General features: G+C 37.0%; 1 protein-coding gene and 2 non-coding genes across 8 annotated transcripts; 1 reads left to right on the forward strand and 2 right to left on the reverse strand.

Moving 5' to 3' along the window:
• The first annotated feature begins 567 nt into the window (after positions 1–567).
• LOC122069525 (ADP-ribosylation factor GTPase-activating protein AGD12-like) lies at positions 568–10,937 on the forward strand. Of its 6 annotated transcripts, none has more exons than XM_042633564.1 (9): positions 568–817; positions 1,236–1,325; positions 1,805–1,889; positions 5,794–5,869; positions 6,875–7,038; positions 8,162–8,297; positions 9,730–9,846; positions 10,235–10,330; positions 10,556–10,937. In XM_042633564.1, exons 2-9 carry the CDS (start codon positions 1,289–1,291, stop codon positions 10,835–10,837), a joined length of 993 nt encoding a protein of 330 aa, XP_042489498.1. In that variant the 5' UTR covers positions 568–817; positions 1,236–1,288; the 3' UTR covers positions 10,838–10,937. The 6 variants fall into 6 exon arrangements, with proteins under 6 accessions (XP_042489498.1, XP_042489500.1, XP_042489499.1 ...); XM_042633566.1 differs by having other exon boundaries at positions 1,862–1,889; XM_042633565.1 differs by having other exon boundaries at positions 1,274–1,325; positions 1,862–1,889.
• Positions 10,938–13,003: 2,066 nt separating this feature from the next.
• Positions 13,004–13,107, reverse strand: LOC122069527. Its single transcript, XR_006137462.1, has one exon. It is a non-coding gene; the product is annotated as a small nucleolar RNA Z152/R70/R12 (small nucleolar RNA).
• Positions 13,108–13,302: 195 nt separating this feature from the next.
• LOC122069526 lies at positions 13,303–13,385 on the reverse strand. Its single transcript, XR_006137461.1, has one exon. It is a non-coding gene; the product is annotated as a small nucleolar RNA R11/Z151 (small nucleolar RNA).
• Positions 13,386–17,528: the final 4,143 nt, after the last annotated feature.

Genomic DNA, 17,528 nt, shown 5'->3' on the forward strand with positions numbered 1-17,528 from the left:
ACGTTAGGTGACGAGACCTAAGGCTATAAATGTGACTATTCTTTATCCTAGAAATAATGCTACAATTATAAAGGTTCCTCTCTAGCAATCAGAATTGCATAGGATGGAAGTTCAACTCTATTCTTGATCAAAATGTACCCCACCCTAGAAATGCTATACGGATCCAGCAATTCGAATTGATTGGAATTAGAATTGATTCAACCACAATTCTTGAAACACTGATCATTAGTTATAATAATCATAATGATATTTTTACATGCGTTTCCATTGAATCATTCACTGGTGACCTACATTCCCAGATAGAGAACTTATCCGTTATAAGCCGGCACATTGTCGTTTTGACCATTCGATTCATATCATAATCAAGTCCATTACCGTACTTCCAGTGCGCTGTTGATTGAGCATCTTATGTGAACTATATATGTGGGTCCAGATTTGCTCTGATATTGAAACGTGTCATTTTTGCAACGACTACTTACGCTTTAAATTTACACGTCATTGTACAACGCGGATTTAGATAAGATAACAAGAGAGAACATTCCAAAGAAAAGTACTCTTCGAATGAGGAAAGCGTTTAAGAGCGAGAGAGAGAGAGACAGAGAGAGAGAGAATAAAAAAAAAAGAAAAAAAGAAAAAGAGAGGTGAAATTAAGTGCTGTCCTCGTCTTCCTCACGCTGTAATGCCGTATGGTCAACTGTTTAAAATTTAAATCAGTTCTAGCTCTGAAAATATCTGTTGCTTTGGGTATCAGAGACGGAACTCCCCCCAAAGAAAGGGTATCAGAGACTGGATTCCGTCGAGACTTCTCAATCTGTTGGTAAATTTGAATACTCAATCCAATTTCCTCCTCCTTCGTCATGATTCTCTTGTTTTCTTCCCGTTTTCTGGGTGAAGATTTGCGGATTTTCCCCTTTTTATGGCTTTTAAGTTGGTTTGTGTGAGATTTTTCTATTATCGAAGGCATTCATTTTCAGTTGTCTGGACCTTCCTTTTTTTTTTTTTTTTGGATTTTGGCGGGAATAGTTTGTAAGAAATATGGGTTTTTGTCGATTTGGTTTTGAGAATGACTTGAATGTCTTCCAGATGATTTACATAGAGCATTTATGTGTAAATAGAATTGATGAGGTTCTGATTAGACTTGGAAATGTCGGGTTTTGTGTTTGTTTTTGAATAGTTCAAGATTGAATTCCTTGGCATAGGTTTTGCTCAATTGGTTTCATTTTCGTTAATTTTAGGAACTTTGATAGATTCAGTAATTTTTGGATGATTGTAGCTTGTAAGAAGAGAAATGAGTCGTTCTGCCATAAGTAGCAGGGCTTCCGCAGGTATGCTTGTAATGCTTTCTGACGTGTTGCTTTTCTTTTTACATTTTTCCTTTTTGTTAAATGTTTTTGATAACTGGTGCACTCAAGTGTTGCATTTCATACCTATCATATATTCAGTAGTCTTGATTTGAATAATGAACTTTTGAGTAATACAACTAGGAGAATGATAATGGGGACAGGGAGAAAAAATTAGTGAGTGAAGACCTCCAATTGACTAAGGGAAAAGGAAATGGACTGCAATACTCTTATGAATGCATTAGCTTCAGCAAGATTAGATTTCTTCCCTCTGAGTTCATCACATGTGAACAGATGAAGAATAAATGTACAAATAATAATGACGTGGTGTTTAATTGAGTTGTGAAATAGTTCATAAAATTATCTTCGTATTGTCTCTGTCATTTTCAGTTTTTATCTTTTTAGGATAAAGCATGAAGAATGTTGCTTTTTGCATATTTGATTTGGCCTGTTTTTCTCTGAAGGTAATATTGGAAGGCTAAAACAACTTTTGCATAAAAGTGATAATCGTGTTTGTGCAGATTGTGGTGCACAAGATCCAAAATGGGCGTAAGTTCTGCACTTCAAAGCTTGGATGTCTTGAAATGTTTACGAAGCTTGGTTTAGCTGTTGGGGCATATAGTTCTTCTCTGCATCTATGTTCCGCGGTTATGTTACTTTTATTTCTATCAATACAAACTTAATGGTTTATTTTGATATAACTCAATCACTGCTTTCCTGGAGAATCTTGCTGAATGAATAGTTTCTTTGATATGTCAATGACTGAGGTATATTGTCTTACCAATTTGGTAATCATATTTCTTTGAATCCTTAATAGATAAAACCTTTTCATATGCCAAAGATCATGTTTATAGAGTACTTATTACATAGGCCTCTATCTCCTGAGAGGGTATGCCTTGCATGTCCCATGATTTGTTATCCTTTTAATGGAAAGTTACTTATGCCAAAAGGAGTTTAATTATCAAAATCTATTGCGACTTCTCAGATGGGAGATATAATATTACGAATGACCCAGAATAAAGATGGGGAAAACGAAGATTTAGAGTGGATGGCTATGGTCATTCCAATAGGCTGGTTTCTGCTTAGATCTCCAAGGCAGTGAGTGGTAGAGTCTTGGTACACAATGCGAGCCCATAATGTTCCTTATTGGTGCTGTTTTTCAGAGGTATTAATTTTGCTCCCATGTTGTCCTGCCTCTAATCTTCAACCACCACTTTGTTCAGTTTTTTGTTCTTAAGATTCAGAAGTTATAAAGGTTACCTTATTATTTGCTTGTTACTCACACAAACGGATATTAAGTGGTATTTAAAACACATTTGAACTCTCCTCTTTCTCAAAATTCTCAGACCCAATTCTTGTAGTTCCTTCATCACTTCTTATTTGGAAATGTCCTAGCAGGTTAATCCCTAAAATCTCTCATCACCCCCTTTAGCATAAATGTTGGTTCAGCCTCTCACCCCGTGCCTCTACCCTACACACTCTTTCCCACCCTCTATGGATCAGTACCATACCATGGGTTGTTTCTGAGTGATACCAATCTTATCCATGACAATGCCACACTTTGGATTTGTGGATCCAGTGAGAAACAAACATGTGAGCTGAACCTCATCAAAAGAATTCTTAATTAATCTGAATATTTCCACTAAATCATAAATTGTGCTAACAGTAATCAGTTAAATTATTAATAATAACCAGTCTTATTATCCAAAATCTCTGTTTTCAAATTGGATCCGATTTATTTTTTGAATCCTATGATTCAATACAACTCGGTGCACAGCCAATTCAGATTCACTTGTCGCATTCTAGCTGGAATCTGTTATGACTCGGCCACTGAGTCCTAGAATTGCTTACAATTCAAACGATCCTAAAGACAGGACTGAGTTGATTTGGTGGAAATTAGTCGAACCCAGTCACACACAAACTCATTCTTCTGCTTTCCTTTGTTGCTTTCTTCTATTCGTTTCCTTTTTTTTTTTTTTTTAACCGTCTAACACTTTGACCCTCTTTTTCTGTTTTGAGTTTCTTTAAGCATGAATTGGGAATTTCCAAGTCTTTTCTTACGTAAGACCCAAAACACAGATCTCTATTTTAATACATGATGGAATTTGATTCCGTTTGTTGCTTTTATTCCTCTGATTTAGAAGCGCTTCAGACAGAGGTGATTTGAGGAGGTTTTGGTGAAGCCAAACTCCTGGTTTTCTCAATTGCTTGTGGATGTTATCCTTACTCATTTTATGTTGGATGTTTATGTAGGAATATGGTGTGAATCTTGTTCAATATCAATATCACTGTATGAGCTTACAAATAACATTTATATGATTTTAGTGGGTGGATATGCACTAAATTATATAGATAAATAGTTATTTGTTTCATATTTTTTGTGGTTTTGCAATTTTTTGCAATTTTTTTTGGGGAATCATTTTGCATCCTGCTATTCATGATTCAAATCATGATTCGATTCAACAACTCCCAGTTAGATTCTAATTTGATTCAGCATTGACAGCTATGTGCCTATGTCTATAACTACTAGAATAACACAGTTTTATTTACAAATACATTAATGAATTCTTTAAAACTTTTCACTTTGAAAATCACAGAAATCCTCAAAATTTTAAGAAGTTATGCATGAACTTTAGAGTTTTAGCATGAATATATGTTAATCTATTGTTTGGTGTACAGTCCAAACTTATGCATGCTTTTATCTGCCTCAAAATCATTTAACTCGCTTCCCCTTTAGAACAATCACATTATCTGTAAGACCCATCAATTTAAAGAATCATATCTAAAAGATCCACCTTTTAATTTTCATATACTTTTTTTTTTTTTGCTGACGACAGGTATCCAGGCCTTCGGCTTGACTAGTCCCACATGCCCATATTGACCCCACAACCTCATGGGTGAGAACCATTCAACTTTCACTGAAAGCAGTGAAGAGCACTAAACACCCCAGTGTGAGTGGCCCAAGGTGTGCCCAGTGGGAGTCGAACTTAGGACATCCGAGTTTACGGCTCATACCAAATTTTAATTTTCATATACATTAAACCACTCTAAGGCAAAATCTCTCTTAAGTTCTTCTGTTGCTAGATTTTGTAAAACGGAAAATTACCCCCAATACTCACCATTCAATTGTTGTAAACATCCCTAAAAAGTTGTGTTTTTATTGTTTCTTATGATTTTTCTTGATTAGTATAGCATATTAATGACAAAGGAATAAACTTATCTCATTCTAGTTATTCTTATGGATATTATAGTAGATTTATATTCGTGACGGCCCCAAATGCTCCAATTTGGGGGAAAAGAGAGAGGATTTTGTCTTAAGGTGTGTCTGTTTACTATACAAAATCAGACACTTTTTTTTTTAATAAGATTATGTCTTTTAGATATATCCCCCCTCCGCACCTCTTGTGGTGTTTAATCCAAATATTTCTAGAGAAGAATGGAGAAAACATGTTTATATGAAAACAATGAAGAACTAAGGACCATGGGATTCAAAGTTTCTAACTTGGGCTTGATCTGTACGTATCGCCCAATTGCCATGGAAAGATTAAATATGCATTGGCCCTCTGTATTGACACTAGCTGATTGTGGAAACCTGCCTTAATGAACTATTCAGAAATCTCTGGTTCGTTACCATAAGTTCTATAGCTTCTGGATCTAGTATCCTAAGGCAACCAGGATCGTGATCCTGTCGTGAAGCAGAATGCCTCTTAATGGACTATGTACTTTGCTCGCACAATACTGTTTATATTGAGCAATCCATTTTTGTGATGGGTATTGTAGAAACTTAAGGATATGTAGATTTGTATATGTTGACAACCTAAATATTAGTAATACTAGTAGTTTAATGGTTGGTAGTCTTGATGGTTCTGTGGTTGCAGTAGATGGCAATTAGAGTGATCAGGGTTTGTAGCAGGAGCTGTGTAATGGATAAAATGAATCTAATTTTTGAAGGTTGCTGTGTTGGCTGTAGCTTGATCTGGCTTTTGTTAGTTTCATGCTCCTTTTTTGGTGGAACACTGGTCATGGTTACCAAATTGATTTATTGGGTTCTTTTTTTTTTTTTTTCTCTCCATTTCCTTTTCTTTAAGAAGATACTTATTCTGATAGAAGAAAGCTTCAAAGGAAGTGCACTAAGCTTCATATTGTTGATTACCTAGGTCTGGTGTCCTGTTTCTATGCTTCATCTAGTCTTTTGCTTTTCTTAGTTATGACAATTCTTCTGAAAACTCCCTTTCTCTAAAGATCTTTGTGGATTGATATGTTGCGGTATGGATCTGTACAAGTTGCCAATGTTTTGCTGTTTAAGTCTGTTTGTGGTTTGCTAGATTCTTTTCTTTATGCTCTTCTAATGAAGTTATCTTCTTCTAATGGCATGCCATTTTACCAGAATACATTTTTTTTGCACTTTTTTAGCAAAAATATGTTTTAAGGAGTCCTACTGGTGTCTCTTCAGGTCAGCGAATATTGGAGTATTTATATGCTTAAAATGCTGTGGTGTGCACAGAAGTCTTGGAACACACATCTCAAAGGTGGCATTATAGGATTTTCTCTCATCATTTCAATAGGATTTTTTGGATTTCTTTTTAAATAAATGTAGTATTTTTTTTTTTTTTTGGTTTGGAACAGTTTTGTTCAGTTGGAAAATGCATTTATCATATAGATACTGTGGGCATGGACATGGCATGGTTTTGGTGTTCACTATTATTTATTTATTTTTATACCTCTTAAAAAATTGAATATCAGTCAATAGAGTAGTAACTTTGTTGCTTTTCCTGGCTGCTGTCCGGTGGATCCTTCGGCTGGAAAGGAATGGTAGGGCTTTTGATATTTATGGCTAATGAGCTTTTATGTTGACTTCTATGGCAAAGACAATGGTCATAATTTTGTCCTTTATTTGTAGAGTTTTCAGAATTACAGTGCACAGATATTGCATGAAAGCATTTAATTTTTTTTTTTTTTTTAGAGTTTGAGTATAGCTTTCTTGGGGGTTTTACCTTTTAATCAATCCTTACTATTTAATAAAAAATTTCCATAGGCAGAAAAAACATTAATTGGCCCCATTTAGAGTGTCTCCCAGGTGAATTTAGCTTGATTCCTATGAATACAAACTTCCGGTCTGTTTTATTTTTTTGGTCGGGCAAGGAAAAAGGAACTGTCCACAGAATTATAAACGAAGGTTCTGATGAGTCAATCTGTTTGAGTTTTAAATTTTGTTTTGTTTATGGATTTATTGGATAAGTGGGAATAGTTGAATTATGGGCTCCATCTCTTGACCTGCAAATCTCAAGTCATCCTTTCCATTACAACTTTCATAGTTTGGTTCTTATGTTTCTGTCTGAATTATGATAATATTTGGGAATTTAACCATGTTCTTCATCAAAATTTTCTTTTTAAATCTCCCCCCAAAAAACTTAGAATTTTAATGCATGACATCTTGGTTACCAAAATATAGGTAATTGCTCATAGTTTCATCTTGAGGTTACACCTTGATCCTATTTTGTTCTCTGAATATCCTTGCTTCAACTATTTTGCAGGTTTTGTCCGTGACATTGGATGAGTGGACTGATGATGAAATTAACTCTATGATTGAGGTTGGTGGGAATTCTTCCGCTAATGAAATCTATGAAGCTTTTATTCCGGAAGGATTCTCGAAGCCCGGACCAGATTCTAGTCATGAGGAACGTATGAAGTTCATCAGGTCAGTGGATTTTGACCTATCTGTGTATTTGTCATTTACGTGTGATGGACCTAGCAAAGAAGTCTACTTGCAGCTATGTTGGGATTGAAAGTGCTAACAAATGTCACACACTTCACACTCCATCCGTAGTGAGCTTCAGCACGTAGCACTCCATCTAGTGGGAAAGAAGAAAAAAAACCTTTAGACTTCAACAAGAAGTCTTACAAAGGGAAAGGCCAATACATGATGCTAGTTGGCCATGGCAACACTTGGTCATTCAACCGAGCATGCATAGGCACATGTAGGCAACACTTGAGGGTATAGAAATGCGTAGGAAACACTTGGGGGCATAGCCATGCGTAGTGCGCACGACTGCTGCCAGCTGCTGTTGTGCGCACAGCCACTGTCACTCGCAACAATCAAGTGGTGCCGAATGGTCCTGTTTGCTGTTACAGCCATTGTTGCAGGATTGGTGCATGTTGTGGGCATGGCCGCATGGTGCAGCCACTTGCCTGCGGACCTGCAGCCAGCCATGCACGCACAGCTGCCCTTGGTGGCCAGCCATGGTACAAGCTGTGCACACTACTCGTTTTTCGCATGCCATGTCTCTTGTGCATGCGTGTCTTCCCCACTGAAGCACCATGCCTACTGCATGCATAACCAATTCTGAGTGTCCGTTATCTGATTTATGGATTGGATGGGTCACACCATCATATTATGATAGAAGTGGTTATCCAGCAAGCAAGAAGACCTACATTGCTTGACTACATTTACCTTTTTTTTTTTTTTTTTAATACAAATCATTATTTTCTGTTGGGGAAGACATGAAAGTTTGTTCTTAGTGCCATGCCATTCATTTCTATTCCTGCATTAAGCTTGACTGTTTAAATTTGTAAATCACCAATTGAGGGTGCTACTGAAAGTTTTAGTGACCACTATGCAACATTTTAATTGCATGCCATAAACCACCATGCAACTTTTTCTGGATGTCCAAAATGTTTGTTCTTTGGGCTGCACCTAATCCATGAGGTGGCATTGTGGCAGGCCAAGTTAGCAGTTAGGATCGATGCATGGGCAAGAAACGTAAACTGATTGTTTAGCTAATCAAAATAATTGCTCATGTATTTCACTTGCTTTTATGAAGGTCTAAATACGAACTTCAGGAATTTCTGAAACATAGTCTGCGGATTGTCTCAGTTTCTGGAAGGAGTTCTCTTCAATCTAGCCTTTCTCAAAAGATATTGGATAGCTTTGGAAGCTCAAACTCATCAAGTAAAATGGTAAATCTCTGGCATTTCTTATGATTTTGTCCTTATCAGTTACTCCAATTGTTAACTGTTAAGGCGTGAGCATCGAAGCATGTGTTTTGGCACCCTTATATATGACACTATATGATCGACATTGGGTACATATTGGATAATACGATGCAAACTTTTTTTGATGAGGACAATGAAATTTACACACACACACACACACACACACACACACAAATAAAGCAGGGAAAATAATAAGATCCTCATTTATATGATATTGTGAATTAGTATTAGTAACAGTTCCGTGTCAAATATGGAATCTTGTGTGAAATTGATTTGAATATTATTTTACCAGTTTAAAAAGAGATATATGGGGAAGTGATTGCTTACATCTGGAATTCAAGGAATAGGTCTTCAAAGAGAAATTCAAGAAACATATGTTATAGGGATCACATTTAGGTTAAACTTGAAAACAAGAGATGCTTCACAGTCTATGGCTGTCAGTAGGGTCTAGGGTGATGCATGGCGGTTGCTTGCATGATTTTGATGAGATTTGATGGATTGGTACTGAATGATGTTGGTTTGAAAGAAGAAAGAAAGGAATTCTGGGTTGGTTGATTGAGATGTATATTCGGACCTGACTGACTTAAGAAAATCAATAGAAAAGAAAGAAGAAAAAAACATCAATAAATCTTCTCAAGAACAAGATGACCTGAAAAGAAGAAAAAAAAACATCAATAATCCTTCTCAAGAACAAGATGAACTGGATTCAAAAGATTGTTAAATAGAAAAGATTCCTCTTCTACAACTTGAAGTGCCACATCTTCACAATATCTTCGTCAAGGTCCCATTGGATATCAGTTGTGCTTGTTGTCCACCTAAGAGGACAAAAATGAGCCTAGTTAAGACCCCTCTCCAGAATTCATTACTATCTTGTCATTGCCTAGTCTAACATAGACCTGCCCTACTGAGAAATTGAATTGAAAACACTGATAAAATGTGTTATGTTGATCAGACAGTTCTGTGAGCAAACCAAAAAGTCATTGAAATGAAATTTACACTTGGCTAACCACCCCATGGTCCAATGGTCCATTGACCATTCACTGTCTTTCATGGTCAGATAATATTCCAGGCCCTTTGGTCCAGTTGTCTCTAAAAACACTCACATTAGCTGTTCTCTTACACAATTCAACTTCCAGGTGGTTTTATAACATTCTTTTCAATCAGCTGGGATTTGGCCTGCAAAGTGTCATAGACTCCAAAGAATTTATTTGTTTATGGGAGCGGATGACATCTTCTTCGATATACCAGTTACTATGAAACAGTTCTTCGTGGTATTCTGTTTTTTAGTACATTGAGTTATCAACATTGGATGTTCCTTTAACAGGAATAAGTAATGCAAGCTATTAACTGTTAGTGTTAATATCGTTTCATTGGTTTATTTTGATACTGATTGCAGGAGGGCATGGTGGAATTTATAGGAATTCTAAAAGTTAAAGTTATAAAAGGCACAAATTTGGCTGTCAGAGATCTACTAACAAGTGATCCTTACGTTGTCCTCACTCTTGGACAGCAGGTCAGTCACCTTTTTTTCACTTCTTTAAACCCAATGGTTCTCTCTGAAGGGTCCCATCAATTCAGGTGTCTGGACATAGATTACCCTTAAAAAGACCAAAATGGTTGAACATCAATTCGATTTAGTTTTTGTTGTATTATATTGTGTTTTTGGAATGTTCAACTGGCTGCCACTTATAGCTGCTGTTATATATTGGGTTGAATGGTTGTTCAACCCTTTCAAAGTGGAGCCTATGCTATTTGTAGTCTATACTTGTGATATTCGTTAAAAAAATTACTATTTTTATGATCTACCCAATATTAGCTTATATCTCGTCAATCTGTAATTGTTAGTTCCTTCTTGGCTGCTGATAATTTGCTTGTTGATATTAAATTTTTTTTTTCTACAGACAGTCCAGACACAAGTGAAAAAGAGCAATTTGAATCCAGTGTGGAATGAGGAGCTCATGCTTTCAGTTCCTCAAAACTTTGGGGCTCTGAAGCTGGTAAGGCTGTCTCTATCATCTCTTTTGTCTGTTCTCTATGCATTGCTTTGACTTGGTAGTAATTCCATTTTTTTCTGTTCATCCCATTTGGGAGTGGCATTGCTTATTTCTGATGGAGAAGAAAAGGATGTAAAACTTTTAAGGGAAAATCAACCACATAGCTCATGTTTCTGAAATTGTTAATACTTGTGTTCTTTGGTCTAATTTCTGAGCTTCTTGCTGCAGAAAGTATATGATCACGACACTTTTTCAGCTGATGACATAATGGGGGAAGCCGAGGTTGACCTTCAGCCACTGATCACCTCTGCAATGGCATTTGAAGATTCAACCATGTTTGCAAACATGCAGATTGGAAAGTGGTTGAAATCATATGACAATGCTCTTATCGAAGACAGCATCATCAACATCGTGGATGGGAAAGTGAAACAAGAGGTGTTGCTGAAGCTTCAGAATGTGGAATCTGGAGACGTAGAATTAGAACTTGAATGGATACCTCTAGACCAATAGTTTTGTCAAGATTTTTCTTCCACATTACTGTTTATAAATCTCTGATGTAGTAATTGCATTGTATGATTTTATCTTAATAAAGCCTTTTTTTTATTGTGTATTTATTGTTTTAATATTTATGGGAGAAAGAACTCTGTCTATCTAGCATTGCCACACCCACACACAAACCCTGTTTATAAAGAAGCTGTGAAAAGATTCCTCTTCTCGGGGGATTTCGTTGAGACTTGAATTTGAATTATTTGGACTCCTTTTTTCAGAAGTTTTCTGTGTACACTTGACTTCTTCATAAGAGGGAGTACTAAAACACAAGTCATAACAGGGAATACTAAAAGACTTTAACTGATACCTTAATTCCCCAATTAGGGGTCTCAGAGGGGTTACATGCAATCCTATCCCAGACCTGCCTTAAATGAAAGCTTGTTGTTAACTACTGCAAGGAACAAGTGAACAACATAATAGAGCAAAGTCTGACAACGTAATTAGATAAGATATACTAACACTATTTACAGGTAAGGCTATGAATCTCCATAAACTGAAAACACCAGTAGCATGGCAAAGAAAACTAGAGATCCAAAACATAATCAATTCACATATAATAGAATGATCAGGCTGATCAGTAGGTGTCTATTTCCTTATTAACTCAACTTTTATTGAAATGTAAACTTTATTGTCCTGTTCTACCATGGATTTAGGAATTTGTGTCATATGCATTTTGGTATCTCTGTGTTCTACCATTTTAGATCGAAGACTCACCATACTCTCATCTTGCTAAGGGGTTGTGGTTTATTTTCACCAGTAGTGTGGCAAAAAAGGTATAAAACCTCTTTCTTACTTTGAACTAGATCCCCTTCCATTGTGCAACCGTGAGGAAATGGAGAAGACTCAATTCGACATGTTCTGGAAAGCCTTCATTTTCATTGAAAAGCTCATCACAAAACTCAATTTCGAGGGGTCAACTACATGGATCAATCAAATCAAAAAATAAAATTAAAAAAAGAAGAAGGGAAAGGAGAAAAAGGGAAACGACAGAGAAAAGAAATGAAACAATGCATGTCTCCATCCAAGATGTAGCACAAATTAGCAACTTATTTTCATGTACCTAATTATAGTTTGTAACACACTATATACTCGGCCTTCGTATTACTTGTCCCAAGTATATATTTATAGCCCCAATTTATCATTAATCCCTGTTAAATTCAACAAAAAACATGAATCTAAATGGATAAAGACTTAAAAGGCAGATCCATAATGTAATCCAATGGTAATTTGGAATCCATTATTTTGATCATATTTTTTAAGTAGATCCATCATGTAACCAATGGTAATTTGGAACCCACTATTATGATCTTTTTTTTTTTAATGAACCCACAATAGTCAACACGCCTCCTTCATGTCTTTAATTCATAGGCACTCATTTCTTCTCCAATGCATGGCAGATTAACTTTCTAAAACTTTTGTACTAGCCTTTCTCAAGGTCTTTCTTGAATTTTCTATGAATTAAATCACTATAATTGATTCCTCAGGACTCCGGATTCTCTTCAACCCTTTTCCATAATTTCATAATCTTATTAAACATCACTCCACACACATTTCCAAATCCTTGCGTGCATTGTCTCCATTCATGATGTACTCTAAGAAGCCTTTATTTCCATTAAAAAGTTCCAACACAAATAATTTGGCTAGCACTGAGACTGAGACTGACCATATGTAACTGGACTCTCCCCATGGCCCATGCTATAACTGTACGAAACGATGCATCTCTTCTTTTAGAGAGAGCATCAGCCGCCAATGATGAGGCTAGAATGCAAGGACCCAATTAATAAACTGTTGGAAGAAGCTTATAAACGCAGGAGTAAAGTCCTCAAAAGATGCCTCTTGCCCTAAAGGTTTTTTGGATTGTTTTATGAACTACCCTAAAATGTTTCAACTTTGTGAGAATATTTAGGGCACATTTTAGGGCTTCTAACTGACTGAGCCTCCACCGATCCAAAACAAATCCACTAATACTACCCAACCCAACCCAAAAAAAAAAAAAATATGTAAATCAAAACCCGAACTCACTAGATCGGATTTGGTCAGGATGGGTTGTGAGAAATCGGTTAGAATCGACCCAAAGTAAGTCAGGGTCTCAGATGGGCGAGTGAAAAGAGGTAATAGGAAAGGACTTGTGCTCAGAGGAAGAAGAAGTCGTTTTTATTGGTGAAGAGGCTCACGGCGAAGCTGAGGCTCCGTCCACTGCCCATCCCAAACTTTAATCTCATCATTGCATCAAATTCCCTCTCCTAAATTCTAGATCTTCAACTACCTAAAACATTTCATCATTAAAAGATTATCACCAAGAAAACAGAAAAAGAGACGGAGAACCAATCAAATTAAAAATAAAGACTTAAATCTGAATTTCCATGCTTATGGAATGGGAGAAAAACTCTTGTGAGATCCAAAGGAAATAATGTAATAAGGAGAAAAAGCTTCAGTGTGTGTAACAATCAGATCATTGACATAAATCTCACTGAAATCCGCTAAGATAAAAATTTATCATCATTAGCCCTTTCTTCTTTGATCTTCCTCCTATCTCAATCTACTGTTGACAAACAAAAATAAATTGAAGGCAAGAGAGAATAAAAAAAATTGAAATCATACTAAAGCAGATGAATTGAGTTCGTCCTAGAATGGGGATTAGACCGTGGAAAAGAAAGAAAACAAAACAGAGAAACTCAGTAGTCTTCTCCTACTTCCGCCTCCAAGGAGAAAAAAACCTGTTTGCCTTGTTAAGGGCTTTGTATCGACGGATAAAAATCCTCTATTGTTCTGATCCTCTGTTGTTCCATGTTTTGCTAGGTGCAGCGAGCGACACGTGGATGGTGCATCATCAACGGTAGGGATTGTGAGGGTTGGTTGAGGTTGCCAAAACCGGTTTACAACTGTGGATGACTCGAACCGGTTCACCCAAAGGTTTAGAATAAGTTTTGAAATTTGAATTTCAAAACATGTAAAAGTTGGAACTCCCTCGTTGATGTGCATCTCTCTCTCTCAACCGCATTTCTCTCTCTCAACCCTCTCGCTGCATCTCTCTTGCTCACAAGTGAAAACTACCATTGGTTGAAGCTCACGTAAACCTATGGAATAGCTCTTCTGAGCTCTCCGATGGTTTATGGTCCAGGAACTGAATAACCTTCCCAAAGTAATGCAAGTATACAACGAGAGCCGTCCCATGAGCCGCAGCAGCTAATGACCCAACAACCATCAAAACCCAATCGAAACCATCAGCACAAGCAAAGAGCCTCGAGAAAGGAACAGCAGCAGGCGGAGGTTCGATCTCCTCTGCCTCCTCAATTTCAGGTTCATCCTCCGCGGGCACTGGCTCAGTGTACGGCGACGGAGACTCCGGGGGCTCCGATACCTCCGAAACCGGCGTTAACGGTTGTATGTGCGGCGGAGACAACCCCTCTTGATATCATCATCTTCTTAAACAATCTCGTAAACCCTAACTCATCGAAACCCTAAAAAAACACCAAGACAGGAACTTGGCCTTTAGGAAAGAAGAAATAACCACACCACACAACAAATTTATCCGATCTACTGAAGCAGAGATTCATAGAAAGTAAAACACAGTAGGGGATCCTCTTCTACTCTTCCTCCCCAGTGATTTTGCTTCTCTATCTCCCTCTCTCCATCAATCATATCCAAAGTAATAATCCTCCGACACTAGAGAGACCCGAGAAGCGGTCAAACAAGGCGGAGCCCTTTACAACACGCAACTTCCTCACTCCCTCGCTGAAACCCTTTTTTTTTTCCTTTTTGGGTATTACTTCTCTATCAACAGCGGTTCTTCGCCGGCGACGTTTCTTTTGGTTGTTACTCACTCTCTCATCACATTCGCCGTCGTGAAGGGCGGCGTTTTCAGCAAAGATGAAGCGTTTTCCTTCTTTTTCTTTCTTTCTCCTTTTTTTTTAATTTTTGTACCGAGAGACCAACCAACCATTCACAGGACAAAAATCCTCTATTGTTCTGATCCTCTGTTGTTCCATTTTTTTTTTAATTTTTGTACCGACATGTGGATGGTGCATCATCAACGGTAGGGATTGTGAGGGTTGGTTGAGGTTGCCAAAACCGGTGGTGAAGAAGAAGAAGAAGAAGAAGAAGAAGAGAGGAGGAAACGGATGTTAAGGGAACGAGAGAGATGACAGAGAGTGAATAAGAAGAAGATAGGTCTTCACGGGTTGGGTTGGCTCATATAAATCTCGGTCTGGTTCACAAGGAGAAAACCCGATTTTGGCAACCTCAACCAACCCTCTTAATCCTGACCGTTGATGATGCACCATCCACGTGTCGCTCGCTGCACCTAGCAAAACATGGAACAACAGAGGATCAGAACAATAGAGGATTTTTATCCTGTATCGACGCTGTCTAATGTGATATTTATAGGATAAAAAAAAATTCAGGAGAAAATTAGGGTTTCCGATGAGTAGAAAACTAGGGTTAGGGTTTGGTCTTTGAATTATATGAAATTTTGAGATTCCAAGAATAACCCTGGTAGATATGTAGGCTTTCGGTTTTCACCTTCTTTTTTTTTTTTTGGTAAGTTTGAAAAATATTGAAAGAACCAAAGGGTCATTACCAAAAAAAAAAAAAACAACAAAGGGTATCCAACACGTATATGTTCACCTATGTACATGTTAAGTGCCAACACATGTACTTTTTTATTTTCATGCATACCCCTTTTCACCTTTTAAATCATAGAATGTGAGATAAATGTTGATGCCTAATTTGTATATGTATAGGTGAATGTACGTGTAAAGGAATCCTCCTTATTATGAAAAAAGCTTCATAACTTCTAGTATTGTTATTTGGAGGTAGTTTCCCTTCATCCATGATGAAGGAAAAATTCGTTCGATAGGTTTGGGAACCCAGACCCAACTCACAAGATAGTGGAAAAGGGGTTTCACAAAATGGTCATTACATTTTGTCAAGATGATTTAACATTTTAATAGTTCGATAGATAAGAAATTCTATCTAGACAATATGTTCAATATAGGGGTCCAATTATTAATGTTGTTTAAATATCATAACTTTTCTAACAAATGTCATAGTAATATAACATCTAATGGAGAATTTAGGTTGGCATAAAATCTACAGATTACATTCGGTAATAAATCTTAAAATTAGCATCATTTGTAATTAAATCTTTCAGATCATCGAAAAATTCTTCCGGAAGTAAACTAAAATCCATACTCGATGTGAATGAAGTCATATAGTCAGCAGGTTTATTCATTTCCCTCAAAACATGTTTAAACTCTATCCGTACAAAAAAGGTTGAAAAGTGAAGAATCTTACTTTTCAGAACTTAAGTATCCCACGAACCTTTGATGACTCCATTGATCATGTCCATAGCCAATTTAGAATCTGACCGGACTCAATTTATAATTTGATCAGACAGATACACACATCAAACCCCTATCAATACAAATAGACATACCCCTTATAAGAGCTTGCATCTCCATAATTAAGACCTATCGAACATCCCCAAGTCCAGCAAAAGCAAGAATGGGAAACCCCTTTACATCACGAATGACACCACCATATGAAGCTCTATCTTGATTGAAGGCACCATCACAATGAAGAGCTACCATACATTGAGGAGAACTCAACCATTAGCAAGTCTTGGGTATCTTAACAATCCAGGAGATCTGCAATCCCCAATTGTCAACAATAAGTTGGTTTTTAATAGAATGAACACTTGAAAGATTCAAAGAGTTGCATCTCAACAACACATCATTTTTTATTTTCTCCACCACTTGGAACTTGGTTTTGGTAATATTTTGAAAAATTCTAAAATTCCTCTCACGCCAAATGTGCTCAACAGTAAAACAAAAAGCAAGCTTTCCTACAATCCAAATTTGATTGCAACCACTAAATTCATGATAACCCATTTTGCTGCATCTATAACTCCAATCCACTACCTACTTCCATTAGAGCATAAGGAAAATATATCACCCCAAACTATCATTGCAAATGGGCATTCAAAGAACAAGTGATCACGATTCTCCATACCAGCTCAACATAGAACATTATTAGGCCTTGCATCAATGTTCCTTTTTATTTGCTGGTCTTTGGTCGGTGATGCATTGACTAGACATCTCCATGTAATAAAAGTCTGTCTAGGAATATTTCCACTAAACCACACTACTTTTACCCAATCTACTTCAGCTACCTTTTGACGAATGATATCCCAACAAGACTTAGTAGAAAAAAGGGCTTGTTGAGTCTCCTATCCAAACCACAATATCATCATCTGTATGGTGAAGTTTGTTCACATGTGGAAGCATACTCCAAGCTCTAATAAGGTTCGGTGAACGGGAAGGACCTGGATACCATTCACCATCACCATCACAAATAATATCTCTAACCCAGGCAAAACGATTAGAGCCTATATCATAGCAGGTTCTATCCCCTAAATTGGTCATAAGAACGCCCAAAGGGTGCCACTTATCAAGCCATAATCTAGTATTTATCCCATTCCTTATGAGGTGATATATGGGGCTCCATTTTGTCCCTATACTTTAAGATTTTCCTCCAAACTCAAGAGCAGTTTTTTGGAGTCCTAACAGTCCAAATGGAGTCTTGTATTAAATATCCATCACTCACCCATAGGCTATTCAATTTTCTTGGAAACTATCCACCAAATCTGTTT

Source organism: Macadamia integrifolia, unplaced genomic scaffold (assembly GCF_013358625.1).
Source record: "Macadamia integrifolia cultivar HAES 741 unplaced genomic scaffold, SCU_Mint_v3 scaffold629, whole genome shotgun sequence".
In the NCBI taxonomy this organism is placed as follows: domain Eukaryota; kingdom Viridiplantae; phylum Streptophyta; class Magnoliopsida; order Proteales; family Proteaceae; genus Macadamia; species Macadamia integrifolia.

Excerpts from the sequence above, each read along its gene's own strand:
- LOC122069525 (XM_042633564.1), top strand. The coding sequence starts at position 1,289 with ATGAGTCGTTCTGCCATAAGTAGCAGGGCTTCCGCAG. Across the intron at positions 1,326-1,804 it reads AAGTAGCAGGGCTTCCGCAG|GTAATATTGGAAGGCTAAAA; the intron begins GTATGCTTGTAA and ends TTTTCTCTGAAG. Across the intron at positions 8,298-9,729 it reads CAAACTCATCAAGTAAAATG|GAGGGCATGGTGGAATTTAT; the intron begins GTAAATCTCTGG and ends TACTGATTGCAG.